We start from the raw sequence: 23,173 nt of genomic DNA, 5'->3' as shown, positions 1-23,173 counted from the left end.
TTTAGAATTGAGATAATAAGTCAGTGAGCTCAGAGAGCTGAGAGTTGAGCTGAAAGGATTTGGGGCTGGGTTGTATAATACATATCATGAGCAAGCTGAAATCATGAGGAAGTTGGTCATGGGGAGAGTTTCAGAGAGAGGCAGAGATACCTAAAAGAAGAGCAGAGAAAGTGATGCCTTGGAGATTCCTAACGGGGTATTGATTCCAGACCATGTGTGCTCTTGTCGTGAGTTACTTCTTCCTTGGGGCAATATTAGTGAACCTCTGTTCTTGTCCTGAAATAAGTTCTAACTAACATACTAGACAAGAAGAGCTGTATTTTAATCCCTTTTTCCTTGTAGTTCAAAAGATATATTTTTTATATTTGTTGGGATTATGTGTGAACAACACCCAGCACAGTGCTTAGCACATAGCCACAATTTAGTGAATATTAATTCCTTTTTATTTCCCTAACAACTAGGGCTGTACAGAAGTAGAACTGACTACTTGGAAGGAAGTATGAAAGCTGAGGTGTGACCACACATATCAAGCTTTAGAATGATGAGTAAATTAGTGATCCTTTCTTTACTTGCCTTTTTTTCCCCCCAAGATTTCAAGATTCCATGGATCTGCATGTCTCTGACTGAATCAGCTTTGACAAGCAAACCAGTCTATTTTCTTTGCCTTATATCAGTCCCCACAAGGTAATGGGTTAAAATGAATGGCTATACCTAAGGCATATGCCCACCCTAATCATATGCCAGACTGGATCCATATAGATTAAAAAAGGGTTGGTTCCACAAAGGAAGGGATGTTGAACAGGCAACAACAAGATATATCCACTACAATAGGTCATTCTGTCTTTTGTGTTCTACTAACTCTACCTGCATAATAACTACTTGAATAATAACTAATATTTTTGGGGGTTCACTATCTGCATGGTACTCTGCTAAATGCTTTCCATAGGCCATCTCATTTAGTGCTCATAGCAATCCAAGATATAGGTACTACCATCTCTATTTTATAGAAGGTTAATTGAGCACAGAGACATTGAGTAAATTGTTCATAGCCATACAGCTAGTATGTGGTCAAGATGGAACCCAGGCAGTTCGATTTCCCATCCCATAGAAAATAAAGAAGTTGATGCAGGGGTCATAGAGTGAGGGGGAGCTTGCTAAATAGGCTCCCATGGTTGACAATGAGCAAGAGAGGCTGTCCTTCTACCTCAGTAAAAGAACTCAGAAAATATCCTTTCCCAGGTTGAAGTCATTTCCTGACCTAACAGAATATGTAGTCATAAACTGCCAAAGCTGGAGGAGATTTAGAGATGTGACAACTTAGTTCTAGGCACATTTTAATGAAAATGCTCCCGTTTGTGGAATTCTTTCTTTTATAGGTTTTACTAACAGGCTCAGTAATCACCACAAAAGATGGATTCCTCTTGGCCCTCAGACAGTGCCCTCCTTCATATGGCTGATCAGGACTTTTATGATCTGCCCTTGGCCTGTGTCCCTGTCCCCTCATTTGCACTTCTTCCCTCCTGATTTGAGGTCTAGCCATAGAGAAATTTACACACACACACCAATCATAATCCTCAGATCACTATATTGTCTCAGTGTTAGTCTACACATAGCCCTGTTTTATTTTATCTGTTCATTTACTTTTTTTTTTTTTTTTGGTCAGAGCATTTAAGTTTTACATTTACTTTTAAATACTATGATAAAGATCTGTGAAGCTTAAATTCTTCAGTTAGTCTAAAATGCTTTGCTGTTATAGTCACTGAGCTTTTACATGTTCTTTGTCCTGCTGGAAATTCTTTTCTATGCTGCCCCAATCCTCTCCAATATCCTTGAGGTCTATATTTAAAAAGTGTTCTTGATTCTCTTTTTCCATCTTCAAGACTGGGCTAGGAATCTTTTCTCAACATTCCCTTGCTATTCTGTCCTTTCCTTATCACACTGTGCTATATTGTCTATTAACTTGCTTGTCTGCCAGTAGGAGGCACAAGCTTGTGAACTTATTGAGGATAAGAGTGGCTGGTCTCATACTGCTGTCTCAGTGTTTAGCACAGTACATGGCACATAGCATGAATTCCATATATAGTCCAAAGGTTGGTGAACTCTTTCTGTTAAGACCAGATGGTAAATATTTTTAGCTTTGTGGGAAATACAGTATCTGTTGCATTTACTCAACTCTGCCATTGTAGCATGAAAACAGCCATAAACAATATGTAAACATATGGGCATGGCAGTGTTGCAATATAACTTTATTTACAAAGATGGGTGGTGGGTGGGATCTGGTCAATGGGCAATAGTTTTCTGAACTCTTCTATAACTGATGAAGAAATGAACAAATAAAAATGAATGAGTGGGATTACATTTAACTTCATTTACCATAAAGGAAGTATTGTTTACCACAAAGAACTCTTTATTAGAAAACATGGATTCTATTTTCTTCATATCACTTAACAGTCTTTTATCTTTTGGCTTCCAACAGCCTTATCTTTAAATAGTAATTTAAATAATACCTCCTCTGCTTAAAATTTGAAACTGTCATATTCTTAAGAGTAGGATCTATGCCTTATTTGTCTTTATCCCCAGAACCTAGCAGAATTCCACATTCCAAAAGTAAATAGATTGACAAGCCACTTGCTGAATGATTGAAAGGTCAGGGTGAAAGCAGGTATTTGGTGAAGCACGTAGTTGAGCCAGATAATTGTGTAAACTCTTATGATTGGAAAAACCTTAGCCATCCATCTGAATTACCATGATATAGAAGTTCTTCTAGATTTAAGAACATAGGTCTTTTGATTCCAAATGACTGAAGACCCCACACAAACGGGCTTTATTTCAAAAGGACATTTGTTGGCACATTGACATGTCTTGTTTCAGAGGTTCAAACCTTGTCAAGGACCTAGGATTCTCTATTTCTCCACTTGCCTTCTGCCTAATTGGTTCTCTCATCAGGCAGGCTTCACCCATTAGTGGCATAATGGATAACTTTGGATCCAGGCCCGTATCCTTATAGCTGAAAAATCAGTGGAAAATAGGGAACTAGAACTCAAAAATTCTAGTAAATGTGTCAAGGTTGTGTATCCTTGGCTTTATTTGGATCAATTGTTCATCCTTGATCCAAACACCATGACCATGAATGAAATCAATACCATCTAAACTGCACTGACTAAAAATGAGGGAGGACCGGCTCTCCAGGTGCAAACCTCCATATGTAGAGGAAGACATGAATTACCTAAAACTGCTATGGCCCTCTCTGAAGAATAATATACTTTAATACAGTAATACAAATTGAGCATCCAATACTAGGATGAAGACCGTCTAGGGACCCTAACTTAGGAAGAGAGGATAACCAAGCTTAGCCTCTTGTTCCAGTGTGTGACCCCTTACAGATACTAAATTATTATTAAAATTTGCATTTCTAAAATAAAAGCATATGTGCATTCAAAATGCTTTATTTTAATTTTTTTTTCAACGTTTTTTATTTTATTTTTGGGACAGAGAGAGACAGAGCATGAACGGGGGAGGGGCAGAGAGAGAGGGAGACACAGAATCGGAAACAGGCTCCAGGCTCCGAGCTATCAGCCCAGAGCCTGACGCGGGGCTCGAACTCACGGACCGCGAGATCGTGACCTGGCTGAAGTCGGACGCTTAACCGACTGCGCCACCCAGGCGCCCCCAAAATGCTTTATTTTAGAATAACCTTAGGTTTACAGAAAAATGATGAAGATTGTACAGATAGTTCCCATACATCCCACACTTAGTTTCCCCTATTATTAACATTTTACATTATGGTAATGGTATACTTGTAACAGTTAATAAGCCAATATTAATACTATTAATATTATTGACCAAAGTCCAAAATTTTCTTAATTTTCACCTAAAGGCCTTTTTCTCTTCCAGGAGCCTATTTAGGATACCACATTACATTTAGTTGTCATGTCTCCTGAGGTTCCTCTTGGCTGTAACATTTTTTCAGATTTTCCCTTGGTTTTTTAATGACCTTGGCAGGTTTTTTAAGATTTTTAAAATTTATTTTGAAAGAGAAAGAGAGAGAAAGAGAGAGAGCATGCACAGGAAAGAGTAGGGAAGGGATGGAGAAAGAGGGGGAGTAACAGAATCCCAAGCAGGCTCTGTGCTATCAACTCAGAGCCCAACACGTGGCTCAATCTCACAAACCGTGAGATCATGATCTGAGCTGAAATCAAGAGTTGGATGCTTAAATGACTGAGCCACCCAGGAGCCCCATGACATTGGACCTTTTGACAAGTATTTGTCAAATATTTTGTAGAATCTGCCTCAGTTTGGCTGTGTTTGATGGTTTTTCTCATAATTGTACTGGGATGATGTTTCTTGGGAAGAATTTACCACACGGGTAAAGTACCATTTATACCACATCATGTCAAGGGTGCAAACCATCAACATGACTTGTCTCTGTTGATGCTGGCCTTGATCACCTGCAAGAGGTAGTGTTTGCCAGATCTCTCCACTGTAAAGTTAGTTGTTCTTACTGTCTTTACTGGAAGTTTGGGAAGGAAGTCACTGTGTTCAGCCTACAATTAAGGATAGGAGTTATGTTCTACCTTTCCTTTGAGGAGGAAGTAACTACATAAATTATTTGGAGTGTTTTTGGACAGAAGATTTGTCTCTCCTTCCTCGCTTATTTATTGATTTGATCACTGTATCAGTATCAACATTAATTTTATACTTTGGGCTATAATCCAGTTCTAGTTTATTTTGTTGCTTGGGTTGTTCCTGCTTTGGTCATTGGTAGCTTTTTTGGTTGCCTCCTGTGTCCATTTAACAATCACATCATTGTGGATTTTACTTTTTATTTACTTTTTGAGCACTTTCAGACTTTCTAGCACAAGATGCTCCAGACTCATTTTAAGTATTTCCTGCCCCAGTCCTAGAACCAGAAATTTCTCCAAGGAGCCTGGTTCCTTTTATTGGTGAGTGGTATTTAGAAACTAAGATCTAGATGTGAGATGTGCTCAATATACACATTTTTTAAAGTAAAATTATTATAAAAGGCTTATAACTAAAAAAACAGCCAATACCTTTCCTATTCCTTCCCATAAAATGTAAACTCTTTTGAGTTTTTTTCTTCTGTTTTTTTTCCTTCCATATTACTAATAATGTGCTTTTACTGTTACTGTTTGATTGACCATTTTGATTACTGTCTATTGACCTCCTGAAGGGTGAGTACCCCCATTTCCCTTCCTCTCTGCCCATCTTCCCAATGTACTCCTATCACAATTTTGTGTTAAACTAGTAGCTAGAGTTTACATTATCATGACTGTACAACTATCTTTCCAATTGAGCAAATGTACTGTAATTTCATATTCTTTCATGTACAATATTTAGTGTTTCCTGATTGTAATAATTGTCTACTGTTTTCCTTTTCTTAATTTCCCAAGTGTTTATCAAAATTCATCTTAAATGATTCAAGCCCTTTCTATCAAAGACCGACTTGATCTATTTTCAAAATACCTAAATGCATGAGATAATCTATCAGTTACGCTCACCACTACCACCGCCAGCCTTACTCCTCTGTCCTTCCGCTCCAGCCTGGTTTGCTTGTTGTGGTAACAAGTCTGCAAAGATGCTTCCCCTTCACCTCCAATGCACTTCCTGCTACTCGCACCCTTGTATTGTTCCTTCTACTTGAATCCAGGGTGGCTTTCTATTTTTTTTTAATGTTTATTTATTTGATAGAGAGTGCATGTGAGTGGAGGAGCAGGGGAGGGGTAGGGATAGAGAGAGAGAATCCCAACCAGATTCTGCACTTTCAGCACAGGGCCCTATGCAGGGCTCAATCTCACATCATGACCTGAGCTGAAATCAAGAATTGGATGCTTAACCAACCAAGCCACCCAGGTGCCCCTGGGATGGCCTTCTTCTTGACCAATAGAATGCAGTGGAAATAATACTGAATCACATGTCAGTTTAGGTCATAACCTTTGCCCGTTCTTCCTGAGTCTGTTGGAATGCTCACTTTTTTTTTTTTAATGTTTTTATTTATTTTTGAGACAGAGAGAGACAGAGCATGAATGGGGGAGGGTCAGAGAGAGGGAGACACAGAATCAGAAGCAAGCTCCAGGCTCTGAGCTGTCAGCACAGAGCCTGACATGGGGCTCGAACTCACGGAGTGTGAGATCATGACCTGAGCTGAAGTCAAACACTCAACTGACTGAGCCACCCAGGAGCCCTGAGGAATGCTCACTTTTGAGAAAACCATATACTATGTAAGAAACTCATTTACTTTGAGACTGCTATACTGAAGGAAGCCCAAGATGCCTTGTGGAAAGGCCATGTGGAGGCACAGGGGTACCTGTCCAGCCACTAGGTCTTCTAGTCATCCAATCAATTTCCTAGACATGTGAGTACAAAGTCATCTTGGGTGTTGTCTTTGTATCTTTTTCATATTGAATATTTTCCCCAAATGTCTCTGATCCTTAGTTGCCTATTCATATTTAAAAGACACACTAAAAACTAATTAGGAATGCTGCATACATGACTGAGGCTCATGAACTGGTAGCTTTATTGAAGGGAAATTTTGTTGGTATTAACGGGGAGCACCTAAATATGAATATCTGTAAGTGTTTTATTAGGGCTATCCAATTTGTCCGGAGACTAACTCTCCCAGCTTCCTAGGAAGAGGATCCCACAGTTCAGTGGGTAGTCAGTGGGAACATTTTCTCTGAATCCTTCTATTTTCATCCCTTCCCCCTGTTTTACTAGATTCTCTGAGTGCAGAGACTCATCCAGTATTGTATTTTCACCAATACTTTTACTATGAGCAATGTTGAAGGTCTGAGACTCATTTGGCTGGTTACAATCAAATGAGGATTTTTTTCTTAAATCTAGAGCATTTGTGCTTCCTTAAATTCCCTCTCTGGAGCTGGGTATAATTTGGCCGGCCACTGGTATGGTGTGTCTCATAGCTGTGGTTCCCTAAGGACCACAGGTTGAAGGAGGGTGTCATGATCAAGAGCATGGATTTGGGATCAGGGACACTTGGGCTTGAGTCATGTTTTCACCTTCTTGACTGTCAATGTCATTTATGTAGCTCCCTTAAGCCTCCATTCCCTCGCCTGTTAAATGGGAAAAAATACCTATTTCTTAGTGTTGTGAGAATTAAATAATACATCTGTATCATGTAGTAGAGTGCCTGGAATATAACTAAACATTCATTAACCAATGACGATGACCTAAATCTATGTTAGAAAACATATCTGTTTGATTTGATTCCTCCTCTAACTGGTTCTGTGGTCTTGGATAGATCGCTGAAGCTATAGAGTCCAGAGGGCTATCATCTCACCCAAGCCTTATAGTCTGGTTCATGAGCTATCTTTTATGCTCTTCATCATTAGGTGATGAAGACTTCACTAAAAACTCGTAGAATTGGGTCTTGACCTTGGGGTTGTTTGTTACCTGAGCATGTCCTGTAATGGCCACGGTATGCTTCCTCTATTGAATTCTTCTTTCCTTGTCTAGTAAATTCTAATAGTGATTTTGTCTTATGTGATGGTTGATTGCTTTTGTTTGTCAGTTATCAGAGTAAAGGGGCCAAAGTTCCAGGTGATGGAGAACCAGGTGAACCAGGTAAAGGGAGCAGAGCCCATTTCCAGTCTAACTTTCCTTTGGCCCCTATGAGGAGTCCATGTTTAAATAGCAGCCAATGAGGTGAGTTCATTGCATTTTACTGCAAGCTGCACAGGAGTGGGAAGGACTGTAGCTCATTCACAGCTTACACATGCACATACACACAAGCACATGCATGGATGCTACCACACAGGGTAGGAAATCCTTTGATACGTATGGACAAAGGAATACAGGTGCAACCTCACTATCAGTCCACACATTTCCACATACACTGGTGGTCAGGAGAAAGAGCTCAGCACATTTTATCATACATCTCTTGAGGGAGACTATTCAGGAGGGAGGAAAGGGAAGGTTATGAGGCAGAAAGAGAAATGAAACTAAAAGGTCCTGCCCTGTCAGCACTAACCAGAGTATAAGAAATGGGCTTTGGACAGACAGACTGACTCCTGGGGCCTGCCAACAGTCAAAATGTCCAAAGGGCCTCTTATTCTCTGGCTGCTGATTGAACTTGGGCGGCTTTCTCTGAGTAAGTGTTCTGAATCCTTCCATGCAGGAGTCCCTGGAGAGCTTGGCATCCTGTGATAGATTTCCACAGCCGATCAGGCCTCAGTAGAGCAGAAGCCTGCTTCATTCTTGAGTCCTTCCAGATTTTTTTCTTTGGAGGGTCTCTGCCTTTCTAGTTACATAGGGTTTTATTCTGAGACTGGTTTTAGAGTTTTACAGTGGGCTAATTTGTATTCAAATCAGAAATGACAACTTAAGAAGAAACACAAAATAAAGGGTCAGATGAAATGGGGAAAAGAAATTTCCTTTGCAGGTGTTATTAGCATAGTTGGAGCCACGGGAATTCTTCTGCAGAGCTCTTATTATAATTTGTATTTTTCTCTTTATTTTCAGGAGTTTTGGTTTGCTTTTTGTTTGTCTTCTTTTGCTGGGTATGACGCTTCATCCCTCACCAGAAGGTGAGGTTTGTTGTGTCCAAGTGTTGGGTGATGCAAGTGTACACACTCATTCTGGGCCAGTTTAGACTTCTGTGTCCTGGCAGCCTTGGGCAAAATGCTCCTCACTGAGCTGCAGTGGTCTCAGTCACTAGTCATTAACAATGGAAACATGTCTAAATTGCTCTGGCTCTTCTATGTATGAAATGAGGCAGCCAGATAAGACCAGTTTGAACAATGCATGATTCTAGAACTAGACAGTATCTAATATCCCTAGCAGTTTTCAAAGTTAGTAGCTATTTGCAAATGATCTCTCAAATGTGCTGCCCGCAAAAGCACTTCCATTCCAAGGAAAACAAATGTGTTCTCTCTACCCTTCAAACCTTTGCCATGCTGTTTTTCATCCTGCCTTTCTTTTCTCGGTAACTACATGCATTATCAGGTCTCCACCCAAGTCAGGCTTTTCCTGATCACTCTGAGCCTCTGGACGGGGTGAGGTGTTTCTGCTATGAATTCCTATCTTCCATGAAGTCATCCATCAGAGAACTTGTCACCCTGTAGTAATTGATCATTTAACTGCCTCTCTTCCTAGATACTCTGTAGGAATTAATGGAATGAAGGCAATCCCTGTCACTTTCTTTATCAGTGTTTTCAGTGGTCTTTATCTTGTCCTGAGTAGTTGAGGTGTGGAGGTTTACGTTGTGTTGAAGGTTGCTGGAGTCTATGTTCCTGCTCCTGGCTGGACACTGATGGGGTAGGCTTCTCCAATCCTATGTGAAGGAAGCAGCACCTAGAGAACTGTCTTTTGTTCATTTTTCATTTGTACCTTTTCTAAAATGACCAATTTAGAAGAGAGTGATTGCTCAGAATCAGCAAGGATCAATCAGGACTGGATATGCTCTTAAAAGATGCAGAATGAAACCCTTTCCTCAGTAAATAGTGAAAATGAGACCCTGACTGGGGAAGGGGCCTTTCCTGAGGTCACCACCTGGAGAAGGAACAAAGCTGGCAACAGAACCTAGGTTGTACCTACCGTCCTAGGTAATTCCCAAAAAGGGAATTTGATTATCAGTGATTCTTCTGCTCCAAGATACTTTCGTACCAGCAGGGAAGAGCTTCTTGTCCTATTTCTAAATTCTGAAATGCTTGGTTACTTGTACTAATACTTTATTAATTTCATGTGGCATTTGATACTTCATTGCATATAAACCTCCGAAATACTTCTGAAGCAAGTATTATATATCCCCTTTGCTTTCAATGATAATGAGGTCAGGATTATTGTGGCTTTCCCCCAAGAACACAAAAGCAGTAACTAGCAGAATGAAGTTTACACTGTAGCCTAATGGGTGTTTTTCTGCCACACCAAATTGCCTGCTTCCTTTTTTTAAATATTAATTTGTAATCCAGTCAGTAATACAGAAACACCCCAGGTGAAAAAAATAACAGCATCATAAAGCTAAAATTCCTTTGAATACTCCCTCCTTCTCCAGTTCCTTTCCTCTGATGGCAAAGGCGACTGGAACAGTGAGTTGGGTGTATATCCCACCAGACACTTTTCTATGCATATACCTTCATATGTCTGTGCCCACAGACAAAAAAAAAAAAAAAATGCAAACTGTTTTATTTGTTTTATAAGATGGTTTTGTATTTTATGTGTTGTTTTGAATTTGTCCTTTTCATACATTAATAAGGCTTGGAGTTTTCATGTCAACTGATAAAGATTTACTTCTAATAACCTTGGAATGATTGCTTGGAATGAATGATTCATTATGTTTCCAGGGAATGCGTATGCCATAGTTTTGCTGTTCCCCACATACAATGTTCACTTCATTCACATATATATGAAAGCTGCACCAAACTTTTGCAAACAAATTTCCCTGTGCACATGTCTTTTTGTAGGGTAAATAACAAAGCACGGAATTGCTAAGGCTTAGCTAGGATACATGCATGCTCAATATTAATGGAAACTGCCAAATTGCCTCACAGTGTGGCTATACCAATTAAACTCCCATTTCATTCCAGTGTACTCCAATAGTCTATGTCATTTCCTGAGTCCCTGTCTGGCCAACTTTGATATTATTGGCATTCTAAATTTTTGCCAGTCTTACAGATGAAATTTACTGGCTTCTTGTATTTCTTTATCTATGCCTGTTATGTCTTCTGTCAATTTTTATATTGGGTGTTTTCTTACTGAGTAGTAGGATGCCTCTTTCTATAGTATGATACTGGAAAAACAAACTGTTTAATCTCCAGCAGAAATAATTCCTGCATATATTTTGAATTAATTTTCCGAACATTCATAGGAATAAGCTCGTATTGAGAAAGTTACTAGTTTTAGGTGCATATGTTCTGTTGGTAATAGAGCTGAAGGTGATGACAATGAATTTCTTATGTATTTATTTTTCCTTGTTTCATGGTAGGCTAAATGGACTTCTAGAGCATTTATGGTCACTGAAACATTCCTACTACAATGAAATGAATAAACTGTGATTTCAGGGTCTGAAATTTCAGGGCGTGTCTGAATTTGGTTTGTGCTTACCTTATTTTAGAGAGGGTTATGGGGATATTCCTGATACCTGGGTCAGAGAGGAACCTGGTACTCTTGGCCATGTGCTATACAACTTAGTCCAATGGGCCAAAAAAGTCAGTGAATGTAGAGTCTCACAGGAAGGTACCTTGGAGAAAACAAAGCAGGACCTAGGTACCCTAGAGAAAGCAGGTGGAGTCCTGATGATCTGGAGCTTCAGCCTGTCTTAAGTAGCATTTTTTGGGAGTGGAGGGTTAGAACCAGCAATCGTTAGAACAATTGCTGATGCTCAATTAACCCAGTGGGCTTAACATTTGCAGCAGTGAAAATGTTTCCCAGATTCTTAGAGATGGAAGTAATCTTAGAAGAGCTTGTCCACTGGTCCTCAAATCCTGGGTGACTAGCAAGTGATATCAGAATGACCTGGAGAATTTCCATGGGCCTTGGCCTCAAACATTCTGATTCAGGGTTGGGCAATAAAATTTGCACTCTCAATACCTTCCCCAGGTCATGCTGATGAGCAGGCAAAGCTGGGAAATAGGACTGCTTCATTTCAGAAATAGCGATACCTTCCATCTCACACAACTAATATGGTAAAACTAACCCTTGGCATTTTTGTATGTCATAGGTGCCATTCTTTATAATTCTTGTGGTTCTTTCCAGTTTTAACATTAAAAAAGTGTTCAAACTCCACCTAACTTCATGTTCTCTAACAACAAATAAATGGTCCAGAGCAATCAATTTCTAGATCCAGTACTGAAAGGAGAGAAGGACAATGGAACGTAGTTCAACAGCCTATCTTACTGCCACAGCATTCTTTGGGTTTGAAAATGGAGGGAGTCCCAAGCAGTCAGGTCAGCAGTACATGGCCACTGCTTATTGAGGATACACTGGGTAGAGTGCTAGTTCTGGATGTGTTTACATGAGTTAGTGGAATTAGATTAAAGAGTTGGATTTTTCATTGGAAAAGTTTTTGGCTTATTGGAATGGTACTCAAGAACAGAGTTTTTAAATCAGCAAAAAGGGCTTGTTATGGAGATGAGTTCAGACCATGAGGTGGGTCAGCTATCTGCAACTGGGGGACAAAAGGGTGTGGAGTTAGGGACTCAGCAGTGGCTAAGGGCACATCAGAATTTAGGCTAAAAAAATATACATAATGACTCTTCTCATCTTCCTGGAAGCATCTAGCTGCACAAACATCATGCAGTATATTTGAGAGATTTTAGTACTGCACAGCCTTAATTTTTCTCATTTTTGCTCACAGTTCCAGCTGCACCAGAGACTGTGAGAGGGTTTTTGGGTCAGTCGGTGACCTTGCCCTGTAAGTACTCATCCTGGTCTGAAAACAGCAACAGCATGTGCTGGGGCAAGGGCCCGTGTCCCAAATCCAAGTGCAACAATGAGCTTCTCCACACTGGTGGGATGACGGTGTTGTCCAGGAAGTCATCAAAATATGAACTTCAGGGCAATATCCGACAAGGCAATGTCTCCTTGACCATCTTGAACACCAACGAAGGTGACAACAGTGTATACTGCTGCCGCATAGAGGTCCCTGGCTGGTTCAATGACGTGAAAAAGAACATTCGCCTGCAGCTGAGGAGAGGTGTGTACATGAAGGGGCTTGTGTCTGTGGAAGGATAGATTCAACAGTTAATGGGGAATGGATGTACTGGGTGGTGTTGGGGAGGCTGTAGGTGCTTAAGCACGAGTGGGCAGATTAATTTTAAGATATGTTGCTATGACTAGAGGAGGCACAGTATGGAGCAAATACCCATAGGGGCCAAGAAGACCACAGAAATGAATGGGTGGGGGGTGCATGGGAAGGGAACCAGTGAATTGGAGGGTCAGTCTGCAAAAGACATCTGCTTCTTATTACGAGATTGTTGCTTTGTGCACAGTGTTTTCAGATTTCGCAATTTTTACGTGTATGACATTGATTTTTATATGTTGGCAAAGATTTTTTAAAAAATACCATATAAATTAAATAAAATGTGTCCATGGGTCAGCTTCAGCCCATAAGCCAAAGTTTGCAACTTCCAGCAAAGGGGAAAGGGCATGAGACTTGGAGACAATCACAGCAGTTTTCAGGTGGCCTTTCTGTCTGTTACTGTCAGTTGCTTTTGATGAAACTGGAATATGGTGGGATTCTTAAAGATTTGAGCTGCATAGAAGGCAGCCTCTGGTTGAATTATGCTAACAGTAATCACCTTTCCTGCTTGTTGGGAATGGTGTCTCTCAGAGTAAGCTCTATGTTCAAACTGCATCGAAGATGGAGGGTTATCGGGGCACCTCAGTGGCTCAGTCAGCTGAAAGTCCAACTCTTGGTTTTGGCTCAGGTCATGATCTCATGGTTTTGTGAGTTCAAACCCTACATCAGCTCTGCACTGCCAGGATGGGCCTGCTTGGGATTCTCTCTCTCTCTCTTCCCCTCCCCCACTCACGCTCTCTCCGTCTCTCTCAAAATAAATAAATAAACTTAAAAAAAAAAAAAGATGGGGGATTCTTGTGCTTTGTTCCTGACTGGGTAGGCATCTTGGAAGGTAGGATCGTATGCTTAATAGCCACATGTCTAACAGAATTCTCAGGTGACACCAACGTACTCTAAAATTTGGGAACGACTTATGTGGATGCTTCTTATTTCAGAACTTTCATATACTTTAGTATATTTTTCTTTAAAAGCGACTTTGTGATAGAAAAGGTATTTTTCTGATTTACTGAAGTTTTATTAAAGTTAAATGAGGCTAATCCAAGTCTTCTATTTTCAAGCCTGATATAACCAGCTATTATTTTATAAAATACTTGTTGAACTCAATATCTATGGGTCATTTCTAAGCTCACTGAAATCTGTTAGAGTTAATCAAAATTTGACATATTTAAGAGATGGTAGCATATGTAGAATAACTGTGGCTGATGAACCCAAACTCAAATGTTAGGGGGTGAGTGGTGTCAGCATGAACTTGTCGTTAATATATGAAAGAGACTACATTCTCATCCCATGTTGAACACCTTGGATTCATTTTTATTACAGATTTTAATTTTATTTCATTGTGGAAAGAACACCTATGGTGAGTTCTGCTCACTTAACAAATTTTCAAGTATACAACTTATTATTGTTAACTTTAGGTATGAGTTGTACAACAGAACTTGAGCTTCTTCATCTTGCTTGACTAAAATTTCATGTTTGGGCTCACTTTTGATGCAATTGTTCATTTGCTCACTTATGCAATCTTTTTGGAATATCTACCATGTGCCCAACATTGTGGTAGGTATTAGATTTGTAGCAGAGAACAAAATAAATAGCAGATTTTCCCTTATGGAGCTTACAGTCTGGTGGGAGAAGCAGGTGTTAAACCATAATCATAAAATAAAAGTGAAGGTAAAGTATAGAGTGCAAAACCCAGAAACCTAATTGATTGCAGAATATGTGTGACCTCCTTACAACAGTGTCCTTTTAGCTGAGACATGAGGGTTCAGTAGGTGTCAGCTTAATGAAGAGAGAGGCTCGGAAGCAACAGGTACAAAGTCCCTCCAGTGTGAGGTCACTGTTTAGAGAGGTGAAGAAAAGCCAGTGGGCTGGAGACAAGTGAGAAGAGTAAAGTGGAGACCTGAGATTGTAAAGAAAGAGCCAGATCAAGTGGAATTTTTGTGGGCCAACTTTGGGGTTGGGTCCTTTATCTCAAGGGCAAGGAGGACCCAGTAAAATCTTTTAAGCAGGGGACCAACATAATTATTTGTCATTTTAAAAGATTGTTCTAGCCAATGTGTAAAAAGCATATCGGAAAGGTCAAGAGTAGGGGCAAGAAACCCAACTTTCATGGGCATTCCAGTGGTCCAGGCCAGTGGACCAGGTGAGGGCAGCAGAAACAGAGAAATGGACAGATCCCACATATATTTGTACAATGTATCTTATATCGGTTACAGCTCCAACAACCAAGCGCCCAACAACCACTACTGCCATGACGACAACCATAGCTGTGCTTCCAACAACAGCTGTGACTACACCTGAACTCACAACCAGAACACCACTTCAGACTACCCTCACAGCTGTGGCAACCACATGCCCCCCAACAATATCAACCTTTCTTCCTGAAGCAACCCTAGTTCTTGAGACCACTGAGCCTTCAATGGGAGCACCCACCTTCACTACAGGTACATGGTACATTTGGCCATTCTTTCCCTTCTGCTGGTCAGATGTATCTTGGGTCCCTTGCAACAGGGTTCTTTTACTGAATGGGGCAGTTCAGAGACTTGCCCTTGTGTGTGTGCATTCTGGTTTGCTAGGGTTGTCATAACAAATGCCACAGAGCGGGGGGCTTAAACAACAGAAATTTATTTTCTCATAATTCTGGAGGCTAGAAGTATGAGACAAAGGTGTCAGTACGACTGATTTCTTGGCTTATAAATGGCTACCTTCTTTCTGTGTCTTCACATGGTCTTCCCTCTGTGTCTCTGTCCTAATCTTATCTTCTCATAAGGACACCAGTCATATTGAATTAGGGTCCATCCATATAACTTCATTTTACTTAATTATTTCTTTCTCCAAATAAGGGCACAATTTCCTGTATTGGGGGTTAGAATTTCAACATATGAATTTTTGGGAATATAGCTCAGTTTATAACTGTATGTATGTGCGTGTGTGTGAGTGAGGATGTGGTTTCATTAATCTGTTCCTTTTCTTTGTTTTATGGTTTCCTTTTTTTCCCCCTATTTTTTCTGTTTTTTGAAAGTCAGATTTTTTGGTTCTCCAGTTGACCTTCCAGGAATCTTAGAGATATTTATGCAACAGCTAGGATATGTCACCTGGGGTCAGACCCCAGTTTTATTCTTCCAGGGGTTAAGTCTCTGCCTTGGCATTAGAGATTGGTTGAGGAAAGGCCTCCAGATGCCTTAAAATATCCCTTGATGATGAACTAGTTCTACCTTTGTTTCTTCCTTCCTCTTTCCTTCCCTTCTTCTCTCAATCCCTTCCTCCCTCCCTTCCATTCTTTTCTTTTTCTTTCCTTCCTGCCCCCCCCCCCCCAAGTCGTTTTTGATCCTCCATCTTGGACCCTCACTGACTTACTAGCTTCATTACTTATAGGGCTTATCAAAGTGCCCACCATGTTTCAACCTCTGATACCAAGGTAATGCTATTGGAAACTCATTAAGAGATAGTGTGAAGGCTTTCTTAGCTGTCTCAGCTGCCTCAGTAAGGCTTGGATAATTTAAATAGCTTTATAATATTGAATCAGCTAATTCTGTTATACTCTGGGTTGTCACCTAAAGTTCATGAACCATAAACCAGCCAATTTTTGTATGTATTTTTAATGGTTTTTGGTGTTTAAAATAATCACCTTAAACTATGACATTTGTAGTTTTCTTGATCCTAAAAAATTACTTGCAATCCTTGAAGAAAACCTGAAATATATAAAAAGGCTCAAAGACAAGTATAAAAATAGCCCTGGATCCCACCACTCGGCACAAACACTTATTTTTGCAGCTCTCTTTTATCAAACTTTTTTTATATTCCAGAATCAGAAAGTTTCTTTCTCTCCAGTGACTCTGAGAGAAGTACCGAGGTGACCTCTGGAAACATTGCCCTGCTTACATCCAGAGGTATGAGGACACTTTCTTTCTCTTTCTTTTCCTCATTTCTTAGGTTGAGGAGAGTAAAATGCTATTGAATGAGATAACTGAAGATGAATTTTGGGTCCTGTGTGCCATGAACCCTATCTAGGACAAATTGGACCACATTTGTGGTTCATTCATTCTTGTGGCTTTGAGAGAGAAAGGGGGGTGGGGAGAGAGACTGACCTTGATTTGTTTAAGCAATTCCTCATGGTAGCACATTTCTGGAATATTTGCCTTTCCATTCCAGGTGAGGCAGTGCTTAGCCGTCTCATCCTAATTCCCAGTACAATGATCTTTGTTGACTTCCTTGAGGGACGTCCTCACTTGATCATTGGCTTTCTGTAGTAGAGAGAGAAATTCATTCATGTGATCTTTCATCCATCAAGACTTCTTTAGGTATTTAATAGGGGTCCAAGGGCAGAGAATACCCTAAAATAAGGCACGGTTTACATCCATGGGGGGTGCTAGAGAGAAGTGCCCAGGCTGGGCTCTCTGTTTTATTCCTTTTTGCCAGGGGTTTCTGGTCTCGGCTGATTTCCCAGGTGAGTTGGAGAGTTGAATAACTTCATGGATATAGTGGCCTTAGGTGAGTGCCTGGCATGTTAGTAAGTGCTCAAATGGCAGATTTTACTTAATGGGGCTTATAGTCAAGTAGAAGAAAACAGATATCTATGGGGTAAATAAATGATTCCGTTCTTGTGTTAGTACAATATAGGGAGGCAGTATGGCACAGGGTGTGTGCTCTGGTGTTACACTGCCTGGGTACAAGACCCACTTCTTAACTGTTGTATGACTCTGGGAAAGTTATTTAATCTCTTTGGGTCTTGGCTTCCTCATTGATAAAATGGGAATAATAATAACACCTATCCTGTGTCTCTTTCTGAAGATTAAATGAGAGGATACTTGTAGATCACTTAGAACAGCATGAACTGAATGCTCTGTAAACATTAGCTCTTCTTCTTCTTCTTCTTCTTCTTCTTCTTCTTCTTCTTCTTCTTTTATTATTATTTTTTATTTAAAAAAGATATTTTTTAATGTTTATTTATTTTTGACAGAGAGAGAGAGACAGAGCATGAGCGGGGGAGGGGCAGAGAGAGAGGGAGACACAGAATCTGAAGTAGGCTCCAAGCTCTGAGCTGTCAGATGCTCAACCAACTGAGCCACCCAAGCGCCCCATTCTTCTTTTATTTTTTTTATGACAGAAGTTAGTTTAGGGGACAGTGGGGCACCAAAAATAAAAAAGACAAGTTTTTACCTAAGTTTGTTTTCTCTTTTCCTTTGTTTTTGTTTTGTTCTGTTTTGTTTTGTTTTTTTTTCAGAATCTGAAGGTTGGGGTCTCCAGTCAACGTCCCAGACATCAATGTGGGAAATGAGTGAGTCAGTGACTTTTCTTCAGCCAAGAGGTAAGGGGCTGTGCTCGTGAGGGTGATTTTGTCTTTGACCGTGGGAACAATCTGTCATCTGCCATCTGCCTGTTTGTCTTGGGATTTGGCTATTTTGGTTCCACTGTGGTCACATCCTACATCTTCCCACAAGCTGGGAAAGTGAAACCAGCTAATAGCAGCCATGTTTGCTTCTTCCCTCTTCTGCCTCTTTTCTGAAACCCCTGTGTTGGGATTCCCCTTCTTCCTTAGTTGTTTCTGTCTTGAAGCTAGAATTGCCAGAAAATCATCCATTCATTTAAAAAAATTAGTAATTTATTGTAAATTACACAAATATTACACTAATGTATTTTTGTTAGGGATAAATAAAAAGTAGGAAAAAAAATCTCTTTGACTCCCTGTCTTTAATCCCAGCCCTTCCTGTGATATAATCACTGCTATTAGTTAAAGAGGACCATTCCTAGATCTTTTTCTATTTCCTTATGTGTGTGTATAGAAATATGCAGTTTTGTTCTGTTGTGTGAATTAAAAAAAATTCTATTATACTGTATGCAGCCTTCTGTATTTTGTTTATTTACCTAGCATTATATACTGGACTACTTTCCTTTCCAATCCATGTAGATATATATCATTATGTTAAATTGCTGTATAGAATTTTATACTGTGGATACTTATAATATCCAATGCCCACGAAGGGACATTGAAGTGTTCTAATATTTCATTACCATAGGTAGTTTGCAGGGGCATCCTTGTATGTGAGAGCCTCCTTAAGTGTCTATGTCTAACGGTCTAGGGTGGTGACTAAGAAGGAGAAATCCTAGGCTGAAAGAAATGTACACTTTAAGTTTACTAACCATTACAAAATTGTCTTCTGGAAAGGCTTTGCCAATTTATTTTCCCACCCACAGTGTCTGCTTTCCTACATCTCCCCTATACTTGATATGACCATTTATTTAATTTTTTTTCAATCTTCTGAGAAGAAAATTCTGTCCCCTTTTTTTGTTGTTCATTTTTTTTTGTCTCATTTTTTGTTGATTAACAAGGCGTTTGAGTGTCTTTCCATATGTTTATTAGCCAAATGATGGTCCTGTAACTCTGTGAAGGAGGCAGTGTAACATCACTCACAAAGGCTCAGCAGATAGAATTGGAGAGGATGGGCAAGAGTAAGTGGAAAAAGGATACATTTTGAAGGAAGACTATAAATCAAGGTGAAATGCAAGGGTGACCTAATGTTGAAAAGTTTTGGCTTTTTTTTTTTTTTTTTTTTTTTGGCACTATCTCATTCAGCGGGAAGACGGGAAATTTGGACTAGTTGTTGTTAACTTAGGTGAAACTAGATGCCAAAGATCCAAACCTTCTTTGTCTGTGGCATGGGGTAAAAGTGGGGGCTGTTTCCTGGCAGAAGAGAAGGTAGCAACGAGAAAAATGATGGAGAGTGGGCAAGGAGTTCTCAAAATGTTATCATTCATTCCATTTAAATCTCAGGCTATTTTACATTCAACTGCAAGGAAACAAGAGGTCATCTTGATGTTTCACCCTCTTCTGTAATACCCCAGATAATTGTTATTTCACTCCTCCTTGATAAATCCTGGAGGAGAGAGAATATTTGCAGCAACATCTAGAGGCTGCATTGCTGAGAAGGAGCTTGCTGTAAGAAGGTCTATCTCTGTGTAACCTTTACTCATTATGGAAGAAACCAGGACTTATTGAACGCATATTATATGTGGTGCAGTGCGAAGCTGTTCTCATGGGCCACTTCATTCAATCCCTTTTTAGCAGATGCTCATACCCCTATTTTGTGCAACTTTTCCAAGGCCACACTGCTCTCAGGTTCCTGATGCAGAAAGTCTAGCTCTGAGTCCAAGCTCTTAGATATTATTTTATTTTGTCTTGTCTTCCTGTCTGAAATAAATGGTGGTGTTCTTTCCATTTACTGTCCTCTCATCCCACTGGTTGTAATGAAACATTTGTAACAATAATTGTACTTTCTATTGCCGAAGACTTAATTATGTGTTAGGTGCTGTACTAAGGGTATTTAATGTGTATTTTCTTATTTAAATCTCATAGTGACCTCCTGATCGGGTACACATATTATACCTATTTTAGAGATAAAGAAATGGAGGGTCAGAGAGTTTATTAGAGTAGCTGACATCTACTGAAATCTCTCTTTGTTTCAATACTGCTCACGTTAAGCGCATTATTTTATCTGGCTTCTCACAAAATCCTATGAGATAGATACCATTATCACCTCCATTTTAGAGTTCATGAAGGTTATATAACTTATCTGGTAAATGATGACCCGGGTTTAACCCATGTCGGTTCAACTCTGCTGCCATTCTGACATCATACTGTGCTGCTTCTCCCCACCCCTCACTCCCCAGTCTGGAGCCATTTTACAGAATAAGTCAGGATAAGTGCTACTTCTTCATTCACATGAAAGTGCTTTCAACTCCTTTCAGAGAGCTCACGTGACTCTGTGGGGTTTCTTTCCCTGGCCAAATATCCCTGATTCCTTCCTCATTTCTTCATGTAATTTTGGATGGCAAGCCTTCCATGGATGACAGCTGGTTTCAATTCTTCAAGAAGATCTGGTCAAAATTATTATTCCCTAAAGTCAGCATTACCCTGAGTGATAGTTCTTCACCCCCACTCCATGGCTCCCTAGAATGGAGTTTGGAGACGTGGAGTGACTTACCCAAGATCATAGAGCTGGGCAGAAGGAGAGCTGGGACTCACACCAGGCCTCGGAGATTTTAAATTTTAAATGTCTGTGGTCTCCTGGGTGGAGTTGTCTGTGGACGGGCTGGGGGTGGTATGAACCCCCTGAAATTACATATATAATTATGTGTGTATATGTGCACATGCATTTTTCTGAGGGAAAAGCCTAGGACATATCTTTAGATTCTCCAAGAATTCTGCAAAGCTCCAAGTGGTTTGGAACCATCATTCAAACACAAACAAACAAACAAACAAACAAACAACAACAAAAACTTGCATAGGTTTCTCCCCTCCCCCCACCCCGGAGCTAAAGAGTCTGTTTGAAGAATGCAAACTCTGACCCCTTCAGGTACCTAGGAACTCAAAGCATTCCATCCAGCCTGAGGGTTCATTTCATTTCTTGCATGGCAGCAGGAATTTGTGAAATGGTTCCAATTTGTTCCCTCAAGACAAATTTGTTCCCTCCCTCAAATTTGTTCCAATTTGTTCCCTCTATGGGGAGGCACTCTGAAGTCATAATCTGATGGCCTGGGATTAAGTCTGCCATTGATTATGCCTTCCGTTCTTTTACTGCCTCAGTAACATCTCAGATCCTTTCTTTCTAGTCTTCTATCCTCACAGCCTCCAGGGTAGCTCTGGGTGGGGGTTGAAAAAGCTCACTGGGGAGTCTGAAGGCTCAGGCTTATATCCCAGCTCTGCCATTTTTGTGTTTCTGTTTTCTTTTAGATCCTCAGGTGAGTTATTTGTTCTGTTCTTCTCTAAATCTCAGTTTCCCCAAAACGTACAGTGATGATGATATTAGTACTTATTTCATAGGACTGTTAAGTGAGGAAACGCATAAGAAACATACCTGGTACCTAATTACTGGCTAGTAAACGATAGTCCCTATGCCCTATCCCCATTTCCTTTTTTCTTCACACATCTATTATTCCTACTCACACACCTTCATTTTTAGGTCTCTCTGGCAGGGTAACAAGAGGCCACTTTCACCAGCTCCCAACTGACTTGCTGTTCCTTATAAGCACACAGACACTTTTGGTTTTATGATTTTTTTAAATCTGTTAATTGCACCAGGGAAACAGCCAATGAGTGACAAAATTACAAACCTGGGAAAGTTACAAGAGCTTTTAAAATCTCACGGTAGTAATTCTCTACTTGTTACTGGAGTAAATCTGAGATTCTGAAAGCTCTTCACTGACTCCCTTTTAGATGGCTCTACAGAATTCTTAATCATTGGTTTTATTCCTGCTTATGGACACATTTCATCTCCTGCTGCCTCTGAATTGTTTTGTCCTTCTCATACTGTTCAGTCTGTAGAGGCTCCACTCTACAATGTAGGCGTGGAATTCAAGTCATGCCTGAAAAAGAGCTGTGGTTGAGTGTGCCAAGCAAGAACTTCCAGATTCATGTTATTCATTTCATAGGACAACTCCAAGTAGGTTATCTCCTGCTTCAGTGCTTCTTCTACTTTTAAGGCATTTGCTGTAGACATCATGTGAAAAGGCCTACCTAGGGTGGCAAATCCTTGCCTCCACTCTAAGGCTGCCTAGAAATGGAGCTCAGAGATGTGAAGTGACTTGCCTGAGATTGCACAGCTAGACAGAGAGAGAGATCTGAGACTCACACCCAGGTTTCAGGGGGTTTAAACTTGTGTTCATTAACTCCCAGGGAGGAGTATTATCTATGGAAATCTGGGAAACTGAGAAGATTAGAAACTGGGGCCCAGAAAATGGGAGGGAATGCTTTTAGAAACAGCTGCTCTATTACCGTGTCTTTCTGTTTGACAAAGTCATCCAAAGCTTCATGGTCCAGAGCAAGCTGGCCTTTCCAAGGAGCCAAAGGATTCTCAGAGGACAAAGTGGTTGGAGATGAGACTTTTCTCTTTATCTTGGAATTTGTTTTGGGTACTTGGAAATAGGTAATATCATTTTTTGGTAAAGGCGTTTCAAATCCATCATTACTTAAACATGGCTTATTGAATTGATTTTCTATACATGGCATGGGAATAAATAAGTCATGACATCTGTCCTAAAAGGGGTCACACTTTAGTAAGATAGACAGGCTATGTATAGCAAACAATCATCCAGTGGGTTTAGTTTTGGGATAGAAGTATGGAAAGTTTTCCTGGGGGCCCAAAGAAGGGAAAGATGGATTCTATCCTGGAAAGGATGGCTAGCATAATTTAACTTAATAATCTTTGAATTGGTTCTTCAAGGATGAGAACATTTCATTGTGCAGGGAAGGGTGAACAGGCAGGAAGAAGAGCATGAACAAAAAGAAGGGAACTTGATAAGAGTATGAAATCTTTGGAGCTTGTCTAATAGTCTAGTTTAATCTAATAGAGACAAGAAGCTGGGAATGGTCTAGGTTCTTAAGGGACTTGATTGATAGGCTGAAGA

At 40.1% G+C, this 23,173-nt stretch overlaps 1 protein-coding gene across 5 annotated transcripts in view; it reads left to right on the top strand.

Annotated features, from left to right (window-relative positions):
- The first annotated feature begins 55 nt into the window (after positions 1 to 55).
- Positions 56 to 23,173, top strand: part of TIMD4 (T cell immunoglobulin and mucin domain containing 4) — a 40,090-nt gene continuing 16,972 nt past the window's right edge. For 2 of the 5 annotated variants that reach the window (XM_060634811.3, XM_060634816.3), the window contains exons 1-5: positions 8,020 to 8,125; positions 12,329 to 12,667; positions 14,986 to 15,213; positions 16,576 to 16,659; positions 17,994 to 18,077. In XM_060634811.3, coding sequence (XP_060490794.1) covers positions 8,068 to 8,125; positions 12,329 to 12,667; positions 14,986 to 15,213; positions 16,576 to 16,659; positions 17,994 to 18,077 — 793 coding nt within the window. In that variant the 5' untranslated portion in view covers positions 8,020 to 8,067. Of the gene's footprint in view, positions 228 to 590; positions 685 to 8,019; positions 8,126 to 12,328; positions 12,668 to 14,985; positions 15,214 to 16,575; positions 16,660 to 17,993; positions 18,078 to 23,173 lie in introns of those variants that run through there. The other 3 variants (XM_078446232.2, XM_078446234.2, XM_078446231.2) reach the window with 3 other exon arrangements.

Source organism: Panthera onca, chromosome A1 (assembly GCF_046562875.1).
Source record: "Panthera onca isolate mPanOnc1 chromosome A1, mPanOnc1 haplotype 2, whole genome shotgun sequence".
Lineage (NCBI taxonomy): Eukaryota > Metazoa > Chordata > Mammalia > Carnivora > Felidae > Panthera > Panthera onca.
Note: the sequence above shows the minus strand (reverse complement) of the source record. Positions and strands in the feature narration are given on the sequence as shown.